Below are 26,366 nucleotides of genomic sequence, written 5' to 3' on the forward strand. Positions count from 1 at the left end.
TTTACGTGCCTTTACATCGAGCGTAACTAAATTGCCTATTCTTAGTTTAATTTCCTGTAAAGGGACCCTAAAGAGAAACTCTACTCCAGTTTTAGACCGATGTAGTATCCTATCAGAAACTTGTTTATTTTTGTTGATTTCGTTGTGAGAGGTTTATCACTACAAGAGAAAAAAATGAAGGCCACACTTTTTTTTCTTTCTTTTTAAATTTCGCGCCGAAGCCTTAGCGTTGATACGTAAATGTGACGTCACGAATCTCTCTCTCTCTTTTTTTTTTTTTTTTTTGCAGCAGTGCAGTAGTAGTGCTCGAAACTTCCAAAGTTCAGTATTTGGGTCTTTCAGAATGCGATGTATTATTAACGATAAGCATTTAACTAGCCAACCGAGCAGACGCCTTCATCCATGACGCCAAATTTGACGTAATCCGTGACGTCACGGCGAGCTGGTGCTGAAACTGAGGCGGCGTCAGCTCTTCGTCTTTGTTGCCTGTTTTCTGGCTTGCTGGCACAGCGCCCCGGTTTCCTTTATGTTCGTCTTGTCTCGCACTCTACCGGGTGTCAAAAATTAAGCTTTACGGAATTTTTAGGAATCGCCTGTGGCAGGTAGCATAATCCTTATCGTTGAGCTGGATTATTCGAAGAGGCGGGCATTAGTAGCACGAGAAATTGAAGCACATGTTCAACTAATTAACAAAAATTGACTAATGAACTTCTTAGTTAATTACTTTACGACACATTGCAATTTACGAATTGTAGCCGGTGAGCGTGTCAGCCTGTATCCACTTGGAATGAATTTCCAGGATGACACCAGTTTCGAGATATTACTTCCCAAAGTGTGGGACGAAATGCATGGGCGTTCCAATTACTTCTGTACTTCAATGTATAAAACAGCATTTTGGTAAAAAAGTAAGTGGAACAATAGTGCATTCTGGAAATTCATTCCAACTTGTGGATACGCCTGACAAGCTCACCGGCTACAATTTCTTCTAGCAACACTTCAACGCGCTCAGCGTCTGCCGGCACTTTTTGTTGTCGCATCAAAGTGGTCGGCTACAAATGTGTGGCCTTAGGTCCCCTGTACCTGCCTTTTGAACGTCGCTATTGGAAATGACAAAACTTCAGCGTACTAGAAGTTACAGCTTGAGTGATAATTGTGAAAAAATATTAGGAAGAACTTGGAAGCAATATTTTTTTGTAACTTGTTTGGAGAGTAACTAGCGTATGTAACGCGGCCCTGTACAAAGGGTCGGGGGCCAGAGACCGCATTTTGTTAAGTTTTGACTGGTTGCCCGGATGATCTCGTTTTGCTCTCGCAACTTGCTTGCATGTTCTCGTTTTTAGTGCCCGGATAACGGCTCTGGCTTTTGGCTCAAGGTCACTTGAAGGTCGCCGACAACGGGAGCTAAAAGCATTTCATGCTTTAAAAGATTTACGGGGTGTTACGTGCCTAAACCACTTTCTGATTATGAGGCACGCCGTAGTGGGGGGACTCCGGATTAATTTCGACCACCTGGGGTTCTGTAAGGTGCGCCTAAATCTAGGTACACGGGTGTGTTCTGCATTCTGCCCCCATCAAAATGCCGCCGCCGTGGCCGGGATCTTATCCCGCGACCTCGTGCTGTTCTAATTTCTTTTAGGGGCGAAGCTCCTTAGGGTGTGGGTCTGGGTCTGTCCCTCCTCTGTAGTAGTAGTAGTAGTAGTAGTAGTAGTAGTAGTCGTCGTCGTAGTAGTAGGTAGCCACGTCTACTTTTATGAAAAAAAAATTCCGAAAGTTGTGTCCGTAGCGCGGAATCGAACCAGGGACCCCTCGCTTCCGAACGCGTGGCGCTAGCCACTACGCCACGAAGCGCACATGGGCACGCGCACCACGATGACAAGAAATACCCAACATTAACGAAAGACTGCGCGTTTCTAACGCGTTTATGCTAGCGCGTTACGGCCTGTGTAAGAAGCTGGTGTAAGACGCTGTGGCCTCTCCGCCTTACCCCCGTATTCATAAACGCTCCTCGACTTGAACTTGACTTGCCACCGCCTTCAACGCGTTGCGAACGCGCTGCCCAAGGCGGTGGCAAGTCAAGTTCAAGTCAAGGAGCGTTTATGAATACGGGGGTTATAGTCTCTCAGCAGTCATGTGATGGCGTCGGCAAACGCGGTGCACGTTCCGGCATGTGTAAACGGCTGCGTAAGACGCTGTGGCCTCTCCCCCTTACTAGAGAGTACTGCACGTTTCTAACGCGTTTGTGCTAGCGTCCCCTTAAGCGGGAGATGGTGCAATTATAATGAAGGGCGCTGTTATAAAATAGGAATGACGTCACATATGGCGCGTGTCATTGGTGGAAGTCAATCGTTCGATTTAGTGCGGCGAGACTGGGCGAATTACACGGAAGATTCACGGTTTACCGATGATTCCCTCCGGAGCTTCGCCCACTCATCATCATTCACCCCGTGGATATGCAGTGTTTTTTTTTTTCCCCTTTGATGTGGAACTGTGTTTGGGCATCGCGGGGTTTAAACTATATATACACACCTGAATGTGACACCCCCTCTCTCTTTCCCTCTTCCCCTTCTCCCGTGTGCGCAGGTCGCGTCGTGACGAGGCCTCGCCTGCAGCGCGTCGAAGTCGCCATGCATCCGGAGGAGGCCGCGCTAAGACCCGGCGCTTCTTGAACCGAGCGTCTCCTCACTTCTGAGGCCGTCGCGTTCGGTTCCGCACACCTGCACGGCCGGCGGCAGGCGCAAGTTCGACGACAAGGGCGCTCAGTCGTGCCGCCAGCACAATGGCCACAGCCGCCGGCGGCGGGGGCCACCAGGGTCCGAACCACGAGCAGCAGCAGCAGCAGCAGCAGGAACGACCCGAGCCTCCTTCTAAGCGTCGGCACCAGCCGGATCCGCAACCCGTGCAGCTCCAGCTCCAGCCTCAGCAGCTGCAGCGGCGAAGAGCCAGCATCGACGTGCCTGTCATCTCGGACCAGCACGTGTCCAGACCTCGGCGGGCGAGCGGATGCCGGGCGGCCGACTTCGTGGTGAGTGGTGGGCGGATGTCTGACGCGTTCCCGCGTACGCGCCTGTGCGTCCTTGGCGGTTGGAAATACGCTGCCGCCCCCCCGTGCAGTGGCACCGCCGGGACAATAGGGTGACGTTGTGGTGAAGGAACGTTAAGTTATACGACGCTAGTGTCGGCGGTTGTCGCGCTCCCTATAACAATGGCACGCACACCTGTAGCCGATGGTGTGTTAGAGCAGTGAAGCGGACGGCATAAGGGGAAATAATAATACTAACGATAAAACAATCGAATCAGTATTTGTTATTAAAGGTGCGATAACGTTACACGTGCTCAGCATGCCTTCTTTCTTCTTTCTGGGGTTTTACGGGCCAAAAAGAGTTCTGATTATGAGGCACGCCGTTGTATGCCGAAGAGGTTCCACAGTCAAAGACTATATCTGCACCCCCTGTGTATGAAATTAATTATGATTGATAACAATTCAAAGCAGCAGTAGCAGAGCAGTTAAGTGTTGTACGAGTTCTGTTAGAAAAGTATCCGACCTTACTTTTTTTTGTTTCCGAACACCTCACGCATCCGCCGACCTTGAATTTTTCCCGCCTGCCGATAGCGTCAGTCGCTGGAACGCACCGTTTGAGTGAGGTAGTGCGCAGTGCTCTCGTCGGTTTTTTTTTATTGCAAGGAAAATGACGGAGCGACTGGAGCAGCGCTACTGCATCAAATTTTGTCACAAACCCGGCCGACTGCCAAGTGGAAACCATTCGGAAGATTCAGACGGCTTTCGGTGACGATGCTATGAGCAGCACACAGATTAAGGAGTAGTACAACCGGTTTAAAGACGGCCGCAAATCGGTGGAGAGTGAGCCACGCTCCGGTCGGCCATCAACATGCCGAAATGACCAGGCCATTGCCGAAGTGAACGCTGTGGTGATGCGGGACCGTCGTGTGACTATCCGAGAAATTGCGGAAGAGGTGGGGCATCAGCAGTTTTTCTGCACATTCCATTATGACCGAAGATTTGGCCATGAAGAGAGTTGCGGCGAAATTCGTGCCGAAGCTGCTCACGGTGGAGCTAAAGCAACTTCGTGTTGAAGTCTCAAAGGACATGCTGGATTGCACAAACAGTGACCCCGACTTCATGGACACCATAATCACTGGTGACGAATCTTGGGTGTACGGGTACGACCCGGAAACCAAATCCCAGTCGTCACAGTGGAAGCGTTCCACGTCACCAAGACGAAAGAAGGTCCGCCAAGTGCGCAGCAACGTCAAAGTGATGCTGACTGCTTTCTTTGACTCCCGCGGTGTGGTACACCGCGAGTATGTACCACAGGGCCAAACAATCACCAAAGAGTACTACAGGGATGTCCTCCGTCACCTACGTGATGCTGTTGGGGGCAAGAGACCAGAGTAGTGGTCAACAGGAAATTGGCCCATCCATCAGCGCCTGCACATTCCTCGCTCTTGATTCAGACTTTTCTGGCGAAAAACCAGACTCCTGTAGTTTAACAGGCTTCTTACTCTCCCGATATGGCCCCCTGCGACTTCTGGCTGTTTCCCAAAATCAAGAGGCCATTGAAAGGAGCGCGATTTCAGACAAGAGGGGACATTATGGCTGCAACGACAGCTGAGCTAAACTCCCTTCCGAAAGAGGTCTTCTCGGAATGCTTCCAACAATGGCAGCACCGCTGGGAGAAGTGTGTGGAGTCCCAAGGAGACTACTTTGAGAGTGATTGGGTTTCCAACGCTCCACTTATGCCAGTTTATTTTCTTCGCCGAAAGGTTGAATACTTTTCTAACAGACCTCGTATATAGATAGAATAGGATGCATAGACAGAGTACGTAAGACTGAAAATGATAACCAAAGAATAAATGTGATAATTAGGGTAATAGACAAAACGTCTTACTGACGTTTAGAGGAAACGTCTTGTAGACAGTCTTGTATTCTGTAAAATTGCCCTTCTGGCATGTATTAAAGTCTTGCAAACAAGTAAGATATATAAAAGAGTGCGGTAAATGTGTAGCAGCGTGCATTACTCCCAGCTTTGAGCACTTGGGGTTTCAGTAGAGAAACTTGCGAACATGGAGAGCGATTGCATACGAGATAGACTATGCGGTGGACGAGATTCCCCGCATGTAAACGAAACAAATGACAGAGAGAAAAGAACACGTCGTGCGTTTACCGTCCAGTTGAATTTGACTTTTCTGTTCAAGTATACTGCCCCACGTTTCGTGGAAAGCGGTCCAGCAAGTTTGCTAATGAAAGCATTTCTGCGTCTTACGTGGTATTTAAGTAATGACGAAATGGGAGTTTGCCCCCGCGCTTACGATTCCGCTTAACCGCACGGCGCTAATTGGATGGGAAAGTAGGCACCTCTAATTTATCCGACTTATCGCTCGTTCTCACCACTGCGAACATGCAGCCACTGCAGTTGAACGAGTAATAAAATAAATGTGTACAAAATACAAAAAGAAAATCTCTTCCAACTTCTATTTGACGGGAACGTGCGGGAAAGTTTACTTTGATGGTTCGGTCTTCAAGCGACCAGCCCTTAACAATATTTTTTTTTATTTGGTTTCTGTCGAGAGATTCTGCACTATTGCTTGACCTTTACAAGTCTTAAAGCCCTCGACTTCCAGCCGTCTTTTTTTTTTTCTTCATTTTTTTTTAATTTTCTGCCCCATCTTTGCCGCTGAAAGAGGCAAAAGTTAATTGCGAAGTCGGAGAGCGAGATACACTACTTTTGTGTATAGAAATTTTACAGATTGTCTATAGACGCTTAAAAACACTTACAAGGCGTCCTTAGACGTACTTCTAACGAAGACGTTTTGTAGACAGCTTTGTATTCGTTATACTGGTCCTTCTGGCCTTTTGAGGTCTATGTACTGTGTATGGGTAGAATTAGTAGAGCTTTTTTTTTTTCGTCTATTGCTGTCCACAGCCAAAAATACTAAAGTTTGATGATAAATGGTAACAATTTGCTTAATATAATCAAGATATTAACTGTAATAAAAAATCACAGTCTTTGTTCTGTAGGAAGGTTGTGTATAGCCACAATGCTCTGCAGTCAGAGCAAGAATGATCTTCTCCAGGGACAAAATTTTCGTGAAAGAAAATTTTCATAAAGATTTTATGAAATATTTACGAAAAGGTGTCGGAAATTTTGGTTGCCGTCATGTGTTGACTGTATTAGATAGTGGTACTCCCGCTGGTAAGTCGGAATAGACGAGCGGTTCCGGAAATCGGCTTCTGAAAAATCGGTAGGCGAGCGTTTTTGTATTCTTTCGAATATGAGTCGAAATAAACACTGTAAAATATGATGGTGTCATACGGGCGTCGTGAAGCAGCTCTAAAAAAATCGGGTATCTTGCGACGAAGTTTTGAAAGTTCGTAGACAAAGGCATGGCGCTGTTTGGAGAGTCTTTACTCACTAGTCGACGAAAGGTACAGAGGTCAACACACATGTCTACAGCACACTCCTGAGGGCCAAAGCAGCTACCAAAGCTTAAGCCGACCACCAGGTCGAGAAAAGTCAATGGAAACTGTAAATGTAGTCACGCAACCTCACATGCAGACGATTTTGTGCCGCACGCCACCGTCAGATATCGCGAGTGCAGTCCTGAGAGAGTGCTTCGCGCGTTCTAGAGAAGTGTGTTGACCTCTGGCTGTTATAGTCTACGGGCTGTTTGTGTGAGCTATCTATACAGGGCCGGGCTTCCCAACTAACTTTAGCCGAGCTGTTCAACGAAAAAAAAAAAAGGTAAAAAAAAAACTGTGCGAGATACAAATATAAGACCTATAGTGTTTGGTCGTTAGACCTCTGGCGACCTAACTTAAAATCGGTCTTAAAATCGTGTCTTGCACCGTGTTCTTTCAATGTATCTTTTTTTTTACTTCATCAGCTTGTCTAAAGTTAGCTTGAACACCCTATTACGTAGACTTCACAGGACAAGCAGTCTGTGTACTTTCTACAAATTGTCTAAATTAATTTTTGGTGCGGGTTGCGCTCGCGTCCACGCACTTTTCTCCTTCCACCGTCCAGCGCATTACAAGTCGTGCCTACCAAATTGCCATATTTCCCGAATTTTCCTCATAGTTTACGAATTTGGGCTCCATTTTACGATTTCACGAGCAGTTCTGTCGGGTTTTGCGAGAAATAAATTGTGTTCGCGAAAACGGTTCGCTCGTCGATCACCGTAGCCGCTGGAATCTTCTGATGGGCAGAAGGCCGATGCCGCAGGGGAATCTGAGTCGAGCGAGTTTATACAGTCAAGTTCCCGAAGGAGGCGAAATATATATTCATATCTATGAACGGTGATCTAAAAGCAGCGTATTGATTGCCAGTATTTCCTTCTGCGTGATTGATGCTGCCGGTGTGCTGCGTCTAAAGCTAAATTATTCTTAAGAACGTTCGTAAGTATCCTGCAAGAATGCCTGCGCTTCGGGCAAGCCTTAAAAGGAAATTCGTGCGATCCATCCCCTTCCTCCCTCCTCGGCGTCGTGTCCGCTGGAATTTTAGGAATTTTAAAGTTCGCAGGTATGCATGAGGGCGTCGAAAAAAATTTATATGCCAAGTCGCTTGAGCATGCACTGTTACTTCGACTTAGGTCCGGCCGTGGCTTATCGCTAAAGATGCGCCTAACTCGCTATGGGACTTCGGTGTTGTGGGTTATCGTAAGAAAGGGGCAAGAGACGGGGGTGTATACAAGAGCGGCATGTGAAGATTTTGTACGTGAGCCACACTTTGCGCGCCATCTCTCTTTCATTTACTCACTTTCCCAAGTGGGCATCGAGCCATCGTTCAAATATATTATTCCCTTCTATGTATAGAACTCTCTTCGTATCTTTTGAGCTGTGTGCTTTTTGAATTATTTTTGTTTTAGTCTCCCCTCGAACCGAAGCGCGGAAAAGCCACAAAAGACTTCATACGGCCTATAGCTTCAAAACAGAACAAATGTAGAAAAAGAACGTTGCCATAAGCGAAACGTGCCGCCAGTAGTGTCCACGGAGCTCTCGTCAGTATATGGCCCGCCTCATGCAAAATGAAAGCACTGAAAACCAGAAGCGCAAGATCCTGATGTGGAGCTCGGCGCTTTAATGATCGCGCAAATGCTCGTTTCTTTTTGGCCGACGAACTGGAACGAGCTATTGGAAAGCGTTCTGCAGATGGGCGCCTCTGTGTGCATACTTTATCTCGTCCAAAACGACGTGCAACGGCGAAGCTATACGAGGTTTCGCTCCCAAACGCCGTGGGGCGTCTGCTGCGCCTGCTTGTTGCAGAAGGACGTTCGCCATGGAGTTTCTTACAAATTTACTAGACTGAACTCTGACGTTAGTGTCTGTACAGGGAGCTGTGAGTCTCAGAGTTAAGCGCCAGTGAGCGTGCGAATGACGGGTAATACACAAGTTTGCCAATAAACATTGTCCCGCAGACTTTCAGGCGGATTTGCGACTTAGCTGACGTTCAAAACATGGCGTCCGTGACGTGTTTCTGGCTCTGCATGCTGTTTGGCGCATGCATGCCAGCAAAAGCGTAGCCTTCGAGATTGGATTTCGTTACTCGAAGGGGGACCATCGCTTGGGCTTTTTTTTTCCCCCCTTTTTTTTTGACAAGAGCGGTAAGGAGCGCTACAGGCATTCTCGGTGTCATATTTTCAAGAAAAGAACGGCAAAGCGAATGCAGATTTTAAAAGAATCTCCCTTGTTCATCAGTTTTTCGAAATTTCTTTGCCATTGAAGAAGCTGGAACACAAAGTTCAACTACACTCCTGAAATGCCCCTTCTGCAATAGAAGAAACACAAAATAAATTAAAAAAAAAGAAGGTAATTCTTACCGTGAGAGGAGGCGTACGTAGAAAAGACGCAAGAAAACGGAAGACGCTGGCGACGCCATATTGCAGTCCCCGCACCAGCTATCTGTGACGTCATAGATTCTGTCGGTGTCTGCGGAGGACCGTACTGTTAATTCCTTACTGATGAACTGAGAATAGACTGCGTCCTCTACGAATCAAAGACATAATGCACGAAAGCGACCCAAACGCGCGCGTGAAGTTACACATTGAAATCTGTGACGTCACAATGACGTACCGACGTTGCGGTGTTGGCGAGAAATTCAAGGTGGAGAATTCAAACCTTCATTTTCTTCGCTAGCAGGCAACCCCTTTCCCGCTAAGTAAACGGATATGGACTTTTCTTTTTTTTTTGAAATGATAATATACCGATGTAAACTGGTCTGGTGTTTGCTTACAATACGAATTTTGAGTATATTGCTTTAGAGAATTTCTCTATATGGGCTGATTGTTGTTCCGCCATTGCTTATAACAAAATCTTCCGTCAAGCCATGAGCAAACATTGTTCAATTAGGAATCGCGAATATGTTACATTGTTTGCTTTATTTGTCGTATTTCATTGTTACAGGCTTCCAATTTCACCACGCCCCTCTGTAGGTAGCATAAATAAATAAACACTTGTCTTGCATCCTAACATGTTGCGGGCAAAAAAAAAAAAAAGCGCTCGTCATTGTATGTTTTGTGTTTCTATGTGGCCGCGACGTTGTGCTATAAGCTATGCTAGACGAAAAAACAAACCGTAGCCGAATGAAGCATTAATGAAGCATAATGACAGTAGCCCCCCAACAAGTCTTATAATGAAGCAGTTATGCGAGTGCCTGGCCGTGCACGCGTGCGATTCTTCCGGCGAAATCGGCGGCCACCGGAAGCACCGCAAGCGAGCTCGCAATGAGCAGCGCATTTCAATGCCATATAGCTCAACGCCCTCTCCAAACTTTCCTGGCTTCGCAGCCTCCCAACTTCCGCCACTGCGTTTTGCTTGGGCTGCAAGCCGTCGGCATGCACTGGGCTCCGTGTCCGCAAATATCCGTGCAGTGTCGCGACACCTGCGTATCGCGTCTTCCAAATGACGGATAGTCTTAGCTTTTCCGGATATCTATAACCGGTGCCGCCACAGCCGCTGATTTTTTTTTCTTCTTCAAATATTCTGTCATTCAGCGATCTACGGAATCTACGGAGTTTTGACGTATTCCAGCAAAACGACAGCGAAATTAGTTTTTTTTCTACCTTTTTTTATGAACTTCTACGAAATCTACTATTCTTTCAATGCTGTATCATTCTAATGCGCTATCAGCCTTTACTGCGCACGCGCATCGATCGAGATGTGCCTTTTTATAGTTTTTTTTTCTTACTTTCAAACTTCAGATACCGGATGTCACGTGAGGCCCTTCCAAGTCTGTTTTGAGGGTTGCAACAAGCCGCCTTTTTTTTTAATAGTTGTGGTGTTCGAGATTCGACGTATGTGCCCTTAATTAGTTTTTCAAACCACGCACCGCGCCAGGAATTTTAGAAGTCATTGTATTCGTGTCACTACAGCAAAGATGCCACATTCTTGAACTAACATAATAATAAGCACTGGATCAGTGCCGGCGAGAACTTCGTTTAAATCACTTCTTTTGCCAGCATAAAAAGTGTACTGATGTTCCGAGCAAAAAACTTACTGATATATATATATATATATATATATATATATATATATATATATATATTATGACCTGTGGCCGCACGGCGTTGACTATGAAATATTTGACTCTATGGATTACTGAGTTGTGGTAACTGAGTTACCGGAGTCGTAGACGGCAGTAGCAACGCTCGTAGCGACGCCTGGGGACGTTTTCTCCAACTACGGTGCGTTTGAAACGTTTGTGTATCGCGAGAGTTCTTGTAGAAGGAAAATCGCAGAAAGAACTAACAATTATGCAGCTGTGAACGCTTTACACCGACAGTTAATTACAATATGTTAGGTATAGTTATATAGGCGTACTTCGGCCACTTTGGAGCTATTTATCGGAGAAAAACTCGAGCTGTGTTGAGCGTACGCGAACTCGTAACGGTGTGCGCGAAATCGCAAGTTTGTAAAAGTTGCGAGATAAACAGACGCCACATTGATAAATGAAAGCTCGCGAGGTCGCCGGTGACGCGCGCGCGCATGCGCAGCTGTCGAGGATTCACAATCATCGCATTCTTAACTTCTGAGTATATACCTGTCGCGTGTTTTTGAGAGTTGACGCTGCAATGCTCTGGGCTAGTTTCTTCTCTTCGGCCATCATATTTCTACCAGCTTTCCCCGTATAGAGTAGCCGACCGGAAGTAGACTTCAGTTCTCCCCTTATCTATAGGAAGTGCGCGTTAGGATAGCCGCCGCGATAGCTGACGCACCGCCCACGTGATGCGGAAGAAGACGGTTCGGTCCCCACCTGCGGCAACTTATCTTTTCCTCCGCTTTCAGATCAGTCAATCAATGAAAGTTTATTTTTTATGCTGTTGAGGTACCGATTGAAGGACTGTGAAAAAAATAAATAAAAAGAAATGTTTTTAAGAATGCTTTTTCTAGAACAGCTTAACTAATTCACCTGATCATTTGCACATTTTAATGAAACATAACAATTAACTCCTCATATGCTTTATCTGGCTTCATTGTATGTTGTATAGAGCGGTTGTGAACACGAAAAAAAAAAAAATCGAGCCCCTCCGCTCCCCTTATTATTTTCGCTCATCTTCGCTTATATCTCTCGCTGTCTCTGTTATTTGTTTGTTTGTTCGCTTATTTGGGCGCTTATTTGTTTGTTGACGATGATGATGCGTGGTGAAGCCGTTCTTCTATACTACTCGTTCTCAGTCGACTATCGATACTGGTTATAGCTTTCGCTGCATTGCACGGATGTAGTGAGGTGCAGTATGCACACGTAGTCCAGGGATGCCTCGTCCTCGATCGCTTCCGCTGTCGAGCGAGGCACATGCAAATTTCGATCGCCGCGTTACGCGAGCGCGTGTTGGGGTTCTCGAGTCGGCCCGGGTCGCCGGCTTCCCCCGTTCGCAGCGCGCGCGACGTGGGCTTCCGGCGTTTATGTTATCGCCGACGCCCCCGCCGTCTTCATTACGGAGTGCGAGCGCTATATGGCTTCGACGTTATCTGGCGTCACCCGGTCGGTCTCCGATAGAGCCCCGACGATCGAAGTCTGCGCAGTGTCCTCTTTTTTTCCTTTTTTCCGTATTTTTAATGAGTTCGCATTAGGAGTGCCAAAGTTGAGAAAAGTATAAGCATGTGCAAGTTGGGAAGCCGGTCGCGTGGTTATATATATATATATATATATATATATATATATATATAGACAGGGTGTCCCAACTATCATGCACCAACATTTAAAAGTATGCAGAGGCCAGTTAGCTGGACTGCTCAACATGTTATTGCATTCCGCCTAATTACATCATCAGTCTTAACTAATTAATCAACTTCTCAAATGTTACTATTAGATTCAAAGTGTCAATGAGAAAATTGCAGAGCAACGTGAAAAACTCCCGATACAGCTTTCCGTTGCTCAATACGTGCCGCATGAAAGTGTTTTTCCGAGTGTGAAAGAAACTCGCGGATGCACTGCAAAGTGCTTTGAGCGGCCAGTCGCGCGGCAATTTTGCGTGTATTCGCTGACTTCGCTGACAGCAAGTTGGGCGGCTTGATATGTGCCCCGGAGTGTGTGCCACCGAGCAATCCCAATTGAATTCCACTGAGTTCCCAATTAGGAACTTGGCCCACTGGGCATCTGCCCATTCTCGGCCAGTCCCCTAGCATGCGTATGTGCTGCCGTGACACAGTAGGCATGTTGTGACGTTTTGCATGTCGACGTTTGTCTGAATTAGGTGACGCGGGTAGTTTTATTGTTTCTTAACCTGTGCAGTCAAAAGTAGTGAGTGACGACCGTCAGATAATTGTTTGCTTTAGTTGTTTTCGTGCGACAGCGCTGGAAGACGGGCCTGGCGTCCGACGAAAAGACGAGCACTCTACGCAATCTACGCCCAAAGCGTTCGTCGGCCTCCCAAAGAAATGTTCTGTGCAGCGATGCGATTTCGACACCCGTACGGCTGACCTTTTCCTGCATCGCTTTCCGCGCTGAAAGCTCGGAACGCCCATCTAGTCGAATGGCGGGGGCATTTGAATATACAGCTCTAATGGCAGGCCTCCGAAAACAAATTTCGCGCCTATGAGAACAAAATGACGTCACTTCTGTTTTTAACGGATACGACGTCAAATTATTTTTTTTTATTCCGCCAGAAGTGTTCATTCCTCACACAGATGGCGCTAAGCCCCATGAACCGCCGATAAGCCGCCATGTTTAGAACGTATGGGCTTCTATGGAAGCTTCGCTACCAGGCGTATTTACCTTGGCGCAGCTGCGACGCATCTCCGCAGCGGATCACGTGGCGTGACGTCACACTTGCGCTTCGGCGGTTCGGGCTCCGGCGGCTCAAGGTCATTGCGACGCGATGAATGACCTTGCGAGACATGGCGTAGTAGAGCGTTCGCTTTAAAAAACAAGCTTGTAATTCGACGTTCTGGCCGGGAGACTGGCCTTTTTGACTTGATAACGGCCGTTCTCCAGTCTATGTTCCAGATGTGGGTTTCCAACGTTGGCTTTGTAATATGCCCCTCTGCGGCGCAAATATGCAAAGCCTTGAGGGTAAGACGAATAAAATAACGCGAGTCCTTTCGGAGAAGTGTATTCCACTTTAAACCCGCATAGCGTTTCCGTGCGGGCGTTATTGCACCGGGAGGTTTATTTTACGTATACTGTGTTTTTGGGCGCGGGCATGCCTGCCCACACGATGGATCCGATATATAGCTTGCGAGTTTCACACTTTGCGCTGTCAGCCCGAAGGCGCGCTTTGATTTTTTTTTTTTTTTGTCTCTCTGGCCTTTTCTCTCCGTGGTATACTTTGAGAGTAGTGGCATTCCAGGATTTGGCCTGGTGAACCATAGTGCTCTTCAGCGCAACGGAACACTTTCAGCAGTGTATAGTAAAAGTATGCGAGGAACGCCGGCTTCTCTGTGCATATTTGCATTCAGTCGCTGCAGGCTTATGCATTGTCGCGTTCGTTTCATTTTTTTTTTTTTTTTTTTTGTAAAAGGGGGTGCCGTGAGAATGGCTGGGAATCCTAAACAGCGGAGTATATAGGCCTGGAAAACTGCGTTTCAGTTTTCTTTCCCTCTTGGAACCCCCTCGGGCAACGTGAAAATGGAACACCAAAATTGCTTTCGCGAGAGGCTGTGTGTAGTGGCTCTATATAAATAGAGAGCCTCTCGTAAAAATGCTCCGTCAGTCTAGATATTGGCACGTCGTACACTGGCGGCGAAGAGGGACAAATAATTTTGACAATGTCAGTTGGAAATCTGAACTCTTTGTTCCGCGTAACCCGTGCCCAGAGACGCAGGTAACACTCAAATCACAACTGCAGCGGCGAGCGCGTGGCCGTCGGTAATTTAGTCGGATCAGAACTCACTCGTCAATTCCGTCGGCTATTTGTGCATGTATCAATGTATACCGTACACGCTCGTGTAAGGGCTGCGCTTTCCTTTTTATTTCGCGATCTTGGGGATGTGCGGTCGGGTCGCGGAGGGCAACACCCCTAATGGAATGCGAAGGGATTCACCCATTGAGACCCGTAGGGTAACGTACACCTTCCAGAAGCGCTTGGACTTAAAGTGGGCGGAAGCATCAACCGGTCAGCAGTCGAGATAGGCAAGAGACGTTTAGAGTATTGGTGGGAAAGAAAAGCAGGGAAAAGATTGATACGACCAGATCTGTTACAAGCATCGGTAGCGGTAGATATAGGCAAGTTTTGAGGAAGAGAAGAAAGATTAAAGAGATGTATAAAAATGCTAGAATGAAAAGCATTCATAGCATACCTGAGTAATTCAGGCAGGCTAGGTGACTGTCACCTGCCTCATCGGTTGAACCCGCAGTGTCGCGGAAGTTTTTTGTTCACCCTTTTTCATGCTGTCAAGTCAAGGGTACCGCTCTTACACGACTCTTGCACGAGTGCGGCCCTTAATCGAGTGCATACGGTACATTCGAACGTAATCACTGGTGCTCGCGTGCGTTCGAGAAGGTATGCAACAGTTCTTGCGTCGCGCGCAATCTGATTAGACAGGACTCGTAATCTACACAAATATGGCTACAGCTACAGAAATATGCTACAGAAATATGGGTAACTGCATTCTAGACTTTTCAGATACAGTATAGGCAGTATATGGCGCGTTGCGCCGTAATATATATAACTGGATAACAGGGTTGATCCGTTGTAAAATGGTCACCAGCAAACAGGAAAACAATGTACGCGTGACAATACGTTCGAGGGAAAGCTACTCGTTGACGTATTAACACTTCACCTTCGCATCGAGACGTGATGAGTAATTGTTACTCAAAAACGAATGTGCTGATCCCTCCTATATTGCTGACGACACTGCAGAAGAAGAAGAAGAAAGAAAATGAACAATTAGCTACGGAAAAAAAATACAAAGACGCCTGCAATTGCGTGGAAACGGCGGTTTGAGCGCTCGCCTTGAACCTCCTTTCGCTTTTATGCCGAAGGTGCTTTTCTATCGATCGACTGGCTAATTGAGTGGTTGCGCTTTAACGTTAAATACAGTGTTGCGCAGACGGGCTGTATGTTTGTGGTCGCCGTAGTGGTGTTGGACTGCGGCGGTGAAATGGTACAGCGTCCGTCTCGATTGCAGGAGGTGCTGGATTCTAATCCTGGTGCCGCCGGAAACCCACAGGATTTCCTAATGAATAGAGCTCTACCACGACCTGGCGCTTGTTGTTTATGTGGGTTCTCACGAAAGGCGACCCTATGGAGAGATTTGCGAAGGTTTCTCGGCTAGCCTTCTCCCAGCACGGCTTCGGTGAAATAGCTAGTCGAGCGTCCGCCACTGCTGTTGGGGGGCAGACGAATGCTGCCGCCGGGTGTACCTTCCGGTAAAATTGGTACAGGCGCGGTCTCGGCCAGGTGCTCGACAACTATCGGACTTCCAGACGCTTGGAAGGACACAGACCTATTTGAATGTTGGCAGTATGGGACCCCCAGACTCATTTTATTACTTTTTTTTCTTTTAATGGATAATTCACCCCCATATTCTCCGCCGTATCCATTGGGAGCTCGCTTCCAACTATAGCACCAAATCATGTGGTCACGCAACTTAAATTCATAATTCCCTTAGGTTATATTTACATAAGTATGTTTAAACGACATGCATTGTGTTTTACAATGTATATAGCGCTTCATTGCTGTTAATCTTGAATGTTTTGTTCTGTTGTAGTGTATAAAATGTATCAAAATGATTATTTGTCTAAATTGTTCTTGTCTGTGTAAGATCACTGTAACTATTGTGTTTTGTATTTGCCAAGTCTCCCGTATGCATTGTTACCAATTTTGGTTACTTTAACGTGTTGCTAAACCTGTGTGTAGACTACAGGTGTCCTACCACCACTTTGTCCTCGTCGGTGCGCGGGTTCGTAGCCGGGCTGGCGCTTTGCTACGAACCCGCGACAAGCAGTACGCCGCGTTGTCTAAACCCATATAATCGTTGCGGCGGCTCGGGTCCGATAACAGGAAATATTTTAATGCAGAAAGAAAAGTAATTTTTTTTTTTCAGATCCAACTGCACATCTTGGAATCTATGTGAAACGAAGCTTTCGTGAAGCGCTTTCATCAAATGCTATAAAGTTGCTCATTTACGCCGTGCGTCTTTGACGCTATAAGGAAACTAGCGTGCGCGCATGCGCTGTCACGCGCCCGTGCTATACCCACGTGACACGCGAGGCTATCATCTCCGAGATCTAGTTGGCTTTGGCATGATAGAGCTGTACCTGCGGTTGTCGGCCTATTTATTGGTGTGGCGCAATCACACGTACACTTATTCAGGGTGTCCCAACGATAATGCACCAAGATTCAAATGCAAGATTGCCGCGCGACTCTCCGCTCGAGGCACTTTGCGTCTATTCGCGGGTTTCTTCCAATATTAATAAAGATGTTTTACTCTCTCTCTCTCTCTTTCACCTTCTGAAAAACACTTTTATGTCGCACGTATTTGAGCAACAGAAAGCTGTATCGGGAGTTTTTCGTCTTGCTCTACAGTTTTCTCACTGACACTTTTCATCTAACTGTAACATTTCAGAAGTTCACTAATTGATTCAAAATAATGATCTAATCAGGCGAATTGCAAAAAAAAAAGCAATCTTAGTATCTCCAAGTGACGGCCAACAACATTACCTTGGTTCTGTCCAGCTACGTGGCATTTGCATATTTTAACATCTTGGTGCATGATATAGTTGGGACACCCAGTTGAGCTGTTGCGCTGGGGGTCTGAGTGAAGTTCGACTTCACCATCGGGCACGTAATGAATTATTTTTTTTTCTTAAGGTGAGAGATATTCGGCTAGACACCAGCAGCCACGCTCAGGAAATTCCGGAAGGGTTTGTAAAGAAAGTTTCGCTTTCAAGAATCTACCAGGATATAGTAAACTGCCGGACCAGTGTAAATGTGTAATCGTGAACGTCTATGAATCGTCGGTATAGTTGAAGTGTAACCGAACGAGTGAACGAACAAACGAGCGTACGAAAGAACGAACGCACGAACTATAAATGAACGAACGAAAGAAAGAAACAACTCACGAACGAATCTCTCGCACGAAGAAAAAAAAAAAAAAAACGGATGCAAAGAGCGAACGAACGAGTCTCAGTCGTGTTTTGTTTCTCGAACAGTGCCGCGCCAACTTTCCCATATTGCGTGCGCCGTACAGCTTCTTCGCTGATGACCTCGAGATTGGATCTTGTAGAGAAGAATTCCTTTACAACCAACCGGCTCAGGGCTATACGTCGCCGAGGCCTCCCCCGTCGCTTCGTCGGCGGCGAAGGCCAATCTCGGTACGTTGTACGCGTTGACTCACAGACGCGTGCGGCGCTGCTGGCGCATTCGGTGGCGGGATAAATAAGAGACATGTTGCAGCCTTTGCGAAGGAGAGAGAGAAAAAAAAAGCGATACAACAAAAAAAGAGGTGGCGTAATAGTAACCCGCGCTGCCGGAGTTCGCGTAGACTTCTTCCGGTACGGGATTCTCTTTTGCGCAATCGCTGGATGTCGACAGCCCGAGGCATGCCGCCGCGAAGAAACGCGACTCAGCCCCTATACTAGACTTCTAGATTACGCTTGCGCGCTGACCTTCGACGGGGCAGGGCTGTCGGTCAGGGCCTTCTAGGTGACGCTCTATCCTATCGTAGCAGCACGGGACGCATCGCGCGATGAGGCGACAGGGGGGGGGGGGGGGGGGGGGTGAGACGAACGGAAACACGTATTCGAGAAGGGCGAACATGAGTAAAATGGTATCGCCGTTCGTTCTACTATACTGTACTCGATCATTCCCAGCGTCCCTCCGTTTTCCGTGGCGATGTCGAAGCGCGTGATGGGAAAAGGGGTAAGGGAATACCGCAACGATGGCTTGGTACAACGAATGAGTGGTTATAACGAAATTGACGCAGCTTTGATTTGGTCAGAAACTCCGCCACCCCGGAAACCTCTTGTTTAATAAGGCCCAAAGTCTTTTCAGGGGTTGTCTGCAGGCTGTCTGCACCGCCCACTAAATGAATTAATGAATGAATTCTGCAAAAGGGGCAGCAGCGCACTTCGAAACCACTGGGATAACGAAAAATGGATTGGAGCTTCCATCAGCACTCCAGCCAAGGAAAATACTGAGAGAAAGAGTATCACATAAAAAAGAAAAAAAAAAAAAAACGAAGCAGTAGAGCATTCCGTACTGCCCTAGTTCAGTCCCTTTCCCACCCTCCCTCTCCCCTTCAAGCCCCCCGGCACGATCACGATTTATTGCGTTTGCGAAGTTAGCATCGTTCTCCCGAGACGTCGCCGAAAGGAAGGTAAGAAAGAAGAGCGACTCCGGAAATTCATTTTGCGTGCTTCAGCCGCTGCCGCCGCCTTTAATCCGGTGCTGCGCGATGAAGATTTGGGTTGATTTATCATCGTATACATTCGATATAAGGTTCGTTTTGTTATGCTAGTGGCCCCAAGACCCCTTTTGGTACGTCCTTTTTCCTTCTTATTTTAAAAATTTATTTCGTTTTTTTGCGTTTCTTTTACTTTCGGGTTAAAGAGGCGCCAAGAAAGGAACGCTGGGTCAAGGAAATCAGACCGACGAGTTAACTTTGAGTTGGGGGAGAGCTGATACGGTTACGAGAATTGCCTCGTAGGGAATTTTAAGTGAGAAAAAAGGCGCTACAGGGAGACCGGGGGAGGGGGGGGAGTACCCGGCAATGAGAGAATCGCCCTGAATGGGATTTCGGACAGTAAAAGCCACCAGGGCCGCGTTGTGCGATGCGAATAGCCTATAGCAATGGTGTGGCTGTGACGAGAGTATAGAAAGAGACCCCGGGGACAACGGCTTGATGAATAGTTTTGCTTCCGAGCTCTCCATCTAAGTCGACGCGGACGTGAAATGTTTTCACAGTGAAACTTTCTTTTACCTCTTCGTTCGACTTATCCACTGCTGCTGCTGCAGGCCGCAATGGTTGGGGGGTGATAGCTCACGGCAGGGGTGTTGGAGACGAGATAGGCGATGTCACCGACGTTTCGGTAGAGCGGGGCCACAATGCCCTCTGACGCGCCCTGGATAACGCAACATTGCCCTCTGGACGCCGTAATTAGGCCGTGACCGCCCGCAGAAGCATTGCAGGAGCTGCCGCGCTTGCCTCGGTGCTCACGCGCAACAGCAACGACAGTCTAGGGAGGAGGTAGGGAGAATGTTAGAGAGGGAGTAGAGAGAGTTGAGGAGGCAGGGAATGGGTACAACCGGATCCCGTGCCGACGCAGTCGGGAAATGGGTGGTTAACCTTACCCCTCTGAGCTCGTGGCAGTTCAGCTAACGTGACACGGGAGAAAGATAAGGCGTCGTCAGAAAGCATTGCTCATTTGGGATCTCTTCGCTAAAGGAATGAGTGAATGAATGACACGTCTCTCTGTGTTCTGTGTACTACGTGAACAAACACAGGTGGTGCAGGTAAGGTAACATTGAACATCGCATCGCGGCTGTCGGAGGCCGTCAACATCACCGCCGAATACCGTCAATGGAACGCAAACAGCACAGAAAGCGTCGCTTACATCGATTCCCACAGTGCGTGAGATCTGCGCATTTTTTTGTTTCATTGAAACTAAAATCAGAGATATTTGGTCGCCTTATACTGGCGCATTTAGCTTGTAGGTATACCGGAGTAATACACGCGTTTACCGGGCTACTCGGATTACCGGGTTACCGGAGACGTTTACGGGAGCGGCTGCTTTGGTGCCATCCTATATTGTGGCGCGGAGTTTATTCTGAGAGAACGCGGAACTGTTTGTTGAAATGATCGATTACCATAGTCTGCTTAGCTGCTGGTATGAGACGTCGTTGGTATGCAGTTCGCTGCTGTATTTCCTAAGCAAAAACTCCCGTGTCACGCAAAAAAAAAAAAAAAAATGGATAAAACGTGTTGCGGTTGGGCAAAGCTTCACACGGTCTCGCTACCGGCGTTCCTATATTGCTGTCCCCGTCTCCGGTAGCCCGGGGCAGTATTAGGGACACTGTCAAGTTCATCATCTTGTCAGTTCGGGTTGGTTCACAGGGCTGCTATACGGCCACTCTGATTGGCTCAAAACGCCAACATGAGGGAATTCGACAACAGTGGCGGTGTTTGACTGTGCCTAGAATAGGCTAGCACGCTCGGCAATTCTATAAAGGTAATACACTTGCGAATAAGGTAATAAAATATATATTGTAAGGTAAACTGAAATATCACAGCTTGGGAGCATTCAAAGAGTGGGGTCGGCTTAAAGGGAGTAGATGAAATTCGCGTATAATCCTACACATACTGGAACATGCAGAGACAAAACGCAAGGGCCAGTTGAACCACACACTGTAGCTTCGTTTATACGCGGAGTCGGCGCGAGAGAGTCGAGTCGGGAAGTCTCCCTCATCTAGGTGTATATAACCGATCGCATTTACTTGTATCTTGCCTATAGCGGGTTAGCTGGTAGATTCAAACCCCCCGCTTACAGGTTGTTTGACCGAAACTCGCCTCGACGCTCGATCGCCCCGACCCGTTATCATTTACACCACGAACCCGACGACCGGACTTCGACCCGACAAGCCGACCCGACCCGACTTCATCGAGTTCGTTTAAATGCTTAGCTTATGGCGAGTCCTGACATACATGCGTGTATACTTAGTGTCGAACAGGTAGGCACACGAGGCCGTGATGCGGTCTGAGGTGAGCAGAGGTAAGCACAGCCGAGGAAGATGCTTTTAGCGCCCCGTGCTTTGCGGTCGCAGCAGATGAATAGGTGTACGCTGAACGGACACTATACGCGAAAGACGTTAAAGGCGGCTGGACTGGAAGATGACCTTTTGAAAACACACACACACACACACACACACACACACACACACACACACACACACACACACACACACACACACATACACATACACATACACATACATACATACATACATACATACATACATACATACATACATACATACATACATACATACATATATATATATATTAAATGATGGGACTTAATAGCAGGGAGAAACTGAACGCCGAGCTTCCTGCTTGTCAATTAACTCCAACTCCTAAAACTGGTGGCATGGGCCGCGCCTGGGTTCCTGGGTTTAGATTACAACAGATTAGTTTCTCCCGTGGGAAAAGAAAAGTTATACGAAAAAAAAAAAAAACGAAAGGAAAGTGTAATCAGGAGTTGCCGGATACAATTTTACTTTCATGATTCCTCTTTTTTTCTGTATGCTAACTGACGATAAATTGTTCTGTGAATTTAATTTTCTTTTTGTAAAAGCGCCTGACGCCAGCTCTGGTTGTGATGTTGTCCTAATACCAGGTGAGCCAAAAGTAATTCGAATAGAATGGAGAGTATCTATGTAATGTATATATATATATATATATATATATATATATATATATATATATACAGCATGTTAAGAATTCTTTACCGTTGTCAGAGTGGTTGCATTTACCATCGACTAGGTCTGCTCACGCGCCACCAGTTTGTGGCAAATGTACTTTTTATGGCAATGAAATTCTTCGTTATCAAAAACAGATCTCCTAACCTTCTGCGCACTCCTTTGGCACGTTAACGTCAATCAATCAACCAATCAATCAATCAACCAATCAATCAATCAATCAATAATTTAATCATTACAACTTGTTCTGTTCCATCTACTGTTTCTGTTCCTACTCGCCCAGTTTTCAGTCCTTATTTAATCATTCCTTTCTATGGCGACCGTCATCTTTCTGCTATCTGTTGCTGCGGCAAACAAACAAGCTAGCAAACAAACAAACAACCAATGAAACAAACAAAATTCCGTCGCATTCTAATTTGTTATAGTAGCACAGCGTTATTTTTTTCTCGGCAGATTCACGAAAAAAGAGAAGGATTAATAACTTGCACTAGCTATTGAAATTGCGTGTACAGTTTTATACCGTATTGTGCAAGGGCAGCGCTGTTCGTCGCCCTCGTACAACGCTCTGGACGAACAAAACGCTACCTTGTGTGTACGTGCCCGCATAGTTGGCGGTTATTAACGTTTAACCAGCTTCACAAAAAGAAAAACAAAAGATGAAAGTCTTTCTCATCCGGCACACAGGACACATAAACAGGCTACCCCCCCTCCCCCTTTCCGCCCCCCCTTCTTTTTGGTGCTTTTTTACCCTTTAACTCACTCCTTGACGCGTTCCTTTTAACTCTTACGCAATACCCACGTTGAAAACGTGGGCGACCCGCTTCGGTTCGCGTGAGGGCGCTGCGCTGTATTACTGTGCGAACCGTTCGGCGCATACCAATTTATCGGACGCGAGCGGCGGGCAATCGGTCAAGCGGGGAGCCCTGGGGTAGGCGCGCGTCCGGTTAAACCACCCGGACGCCCATATTGAGCCTCTCCTCCGCAAAGTTTCCTCTTACGTTATAGTGCGAGTTTCGACGTCTGCGTATATAGAGTGGGGAAGGGAGGGGTACGACGGTGGGACGTCATTACCTCCGATCCTGAACGGCACTGTGCAGAGGACTGAAGTACTTTCAAAGAAGGAAGGTTGCGCCGAGCTTCTTCTTTAGTATTATTATTATTAGTCTTCATAGTGCACAAAAGCGTGACCTTTGCTTGGGCGCGCTTAAACTCCCATCGAGCGCGCGTGGCAAGCAGTGTTAATATAGTTTTTGGATTGCGCCCTGAAGGGACTGAGAAAGAATTCGAGCATAAAATGAAAACAGTGAAGTGCGTTGGCTTGCATCAATACGGACGGGCGGACAGCTGAGCACGCTATCAACAAGCACGAGGTGACGGGTAAAACGTTTTTTTTTTTCTTTTTTTTTTTTCTTTTTTTTTTTTTAACAGGCAAGCTAAAACACTCCGGTAACCCTGAATCCCTTACAGTGTGATAAGTTTACGTAGAGTATACCAGGTTACGGGAGAACGGATGATAGCTTTAGAGACTATTAGATATAGGTTTAGTTTGTCCGTAAACTGTGGTAAGTTTGCGAACAAGCTAAGGTTCTCCAATTCCTGGGCCTTCTCAATCGACTCGTTGAGACGTAGCCGCGAACTTGCGCCGGTGTTCAGTCGACCCCGTGGCTGCAGAGACCGCGGTGCCAACAGCAGCAAGATCGTCTCAAACGCGCCGGGAAGCGATGCGGGGGGACACCTCGGGCATCCTTCTTGTTCAGTTGCCTTGAGACGCACCGGGGCCTGACGCGAAAGCTAAAGGTATATACGGTATCGAGCGGCCCGGCCATTTGCAGCGCAATTGCCTTCAGCGGAGCAGCAACAGTGCGCGCTATCTAGCACTGGAGGCGAGTTCCAGGACGGTGTCCTTGCAACGCGGGGGGTCCCGACGTTCCTGTACCCCTGTCTCGACAGTTCGGCGCAGCTAAGGGAACGCTCTATTCGAGACAATGTATACGACGTGACTATAGGACACAAGAAGACAGCAGTGTGTATTAGAGAGCCAATGGGGGTGGGGCAAATAACCGGTGCTCTATTCAAGTACAGATTGGGTGCCAAGAGAAGGGAAGCGCTGTTGAGGACGGCAGTGTATATGATCAAGTTAGGAAAGCCCGCCGGCTACAGCTTAGTGGCTGTGACGTTTCGTTTCTGAGCTCGAGGTTGCGGGTTTCAACCCGGGTGCGGCGGCCGCATTTCGATGGGAACTAAATGCACGAACGCTAGTGTGTACTTAGATTTGGTGCACGTTAAGGAACCCCAGGGGGTCAAAGTTATGCCGGAGTTCCCCGCCTATAGGGCGTGCCTCATAACCGCATCTTGGTTTTGGCGTGCGAAACCCCAGAATTGAATTTACCTTTAAATTAGGAAATTCGAATGCAGAAAATGGGGTCAGCAGGCGAATCATTGGAGATCGTTTGGAGAGTCCTTCGTCCTGTAATGGACATAAAAATTATGATGATGATGATACGCATGACAATTTACTGAATGACGGCACACCTGGAGATACTATAAACGCGCAACAGGTGGCGGCGTGGCCTTATCTCGTGACGGTGACGTCAACGAGTGCACACTAACTACTATTGCAACGACTATTTTCCACCTCTCTGCAAGTGCAAAGTCGTTCGCGGCAACAGTCATTAGTGCATAGTGAATTTCTTGTTCCTCTTTCTCTCGTCATCGTCACCCATCATGCGCCTCTTTCTTTCCCTCTTCCCCTTCCCCCAACGCGGAGTAGCTGGATAGAGGAATGTACCTCAGGCCGACCTCTCTGCATTTCGAATCATGAAACTCTTCTCTCTCTCTTGTTTGCTTTATTTTCATCTCTGCGAGAGCACTCACGCGACACAAAAATATTTGTTACCCTTCATAGCTGAAGGAAAACCGTCACAGAAATGACCTAGCACGCCAGAACGTCCATCTTCCAGAAAGCGTTGGAATTCAAAGATGGACGGATTAACTGGTCAGCAGTCGATATAGATAAGAGACGTTTAGAGTATCAGGGGGGAGGGGGGGGGAACTTTGGAGACGCTTAAGCTTCGCCTTTAAGAGTATAGAACGCGATAGCATTAAAGGGCCCCTGACAGCTTCTCACGCTTCCCGGCAACTGCAGCTCCTGCAACCGTAATCTTTACCGGGAAACGCTTGCGGTGAACGTTAAGCACGAAGGCGAGCTTTCTGGTTCTTTTTTTATTTCCACTTCACGACCGGCGGCGCCGCTGCCGCGTATGCGCGGAGGCGAGTGCCATCTGGTGGCGCTGCAAGAAACCGAGTGGCACACGCGGCTGTTCTGTGATTGGTAGAAACACGCCGCGCGCCGCGCTGTGATCGGTTGACAATTTTCGCTCACGGTCAACGCCAACGACGCCGTGCTTTCTGCGTAACGGGTCCCTTGAAGCTATCGCTTTAAAAAGGGAATAAATTGATAGAACTGGAGTCCTTGCAAGCGAAGGTAACGGTGCATGTTGCCATTGGTTCGGAGTAGCGCTCGTGTACGTTTGTCTATGGTGTTGTCGGTTTTGCGTTCTCCTGTAGCCGTTGATTATATATGCCAAGTAGCCCTGCTGCAGTGTTCCCTGGTTTCTCTCGTTCGCGTTTGGCTGACGCGACCTCTATGAGCTTTTCTCTGTACTGCACGCATTTGCTGGGATGGTGGTTTCAGCCCGGCTCGAAGGAAGAGCACAAGACCTTGCACGCGTTCTTCTTTTTCTTCGTCTTCTTTTCTTCTTTTTATTTTTGTATTTATTTTTCTCTGACCGCCTGCTGCGCTACTTGTTCTTTCTCGGTGCCCCTCGTATGTCGGGCCCTTAATAGCGATTCACAGCGTTCACCCGAGAAACGCTCTACTTACTTCAGCCTCCGAGACACATGACTCGCTTTCTTTTATCTTTGGCCGTTGCTCTGCAGACACGGTGGCGCCGTTTCTAATTTTTGTTCGTTTTTTTTTTCGCTAGTAAACGTCCTTCAACGACTACCGTGTCACACTCTTCTACTTCTCTCTGATCTTCGCCGTGACTTAGTTTCACCTTCTCAATTGCGATTTGTTTTGTTTTGTTTTTACTTTATCGTCTTCTCTCCTTCCACGTATAGTCACCCTTAAGTCGTTTGTCTCCATCCTGTCCTGCAGGGTCTTTCTCGTTCGTGTCTCAATCTTCGATTGGAATTCAGCTGCACAGGGACGAGCTGTCGACGCCCACGTTCGTTTTTGAATTACGCTCACGTTGACAACCGTCTGCGAACCTTCGCGAAGTCTCGGGTGTGTTTTAATTCGTGGCGGGGGACCCCGCGCGGAATGTCATACGTTTCCTTACGAAAAAAAAAAAAAAAAAAAGGGAACACTGGCGTTTGTGTCTACGGGGGTTGCAGTTGATTTCTAGATTGACGAGCTTAGGTTGGCTTGTTCCGATTGCGATAGTGAAATCATCAGCATCATCACCAGCCTATTTATGTCCACTGCAGGA

General features: G+C 47.3%; 1 protein-coding gene across 2 annotated transcripts in view; it reads left to right on the forward strand.

The window, feature by feature from the left end:
* Positions 1-26,366, forward strand: part of LOC119433579 (microtubule-associated serine/threonine-protein kinase 3-like) — a 285,069-nt gene that overhangs the window by 46,360 nt on the left and 212,343 nt on the right. For both annotated transcript variants that reach the window (XM_037700825.2, XM_037700827.2), the window contains exon 2: positions 2,581-3,022. In XM_037700825.2, coding sequence (XP_037556753.1) covers positions 2,777-3,022 — 246 coding nt within the window. In that variant the 5' untranslated portion in view covers positions 2,581-2,776. The remainder of the gene's footprint in view (positions 1-2,580; positions 3,023-26,366) is intronic.

The sequence above is a fragment of the Dermacentor silvarum genome, chromosome 11 (genome assembly GCF_013339745.2).
Source record: "Dermacentor silvarum isolate Dsil-2018 chromosome 11, BIME_Dsil_1.4, whole genome shotgun sequence".
NCBI lineage: Eukaryota > Metazoa > Arthropoda > Arachnida > Ixodida > Ixodidae > Dermacentor > Dermacentor silvarum.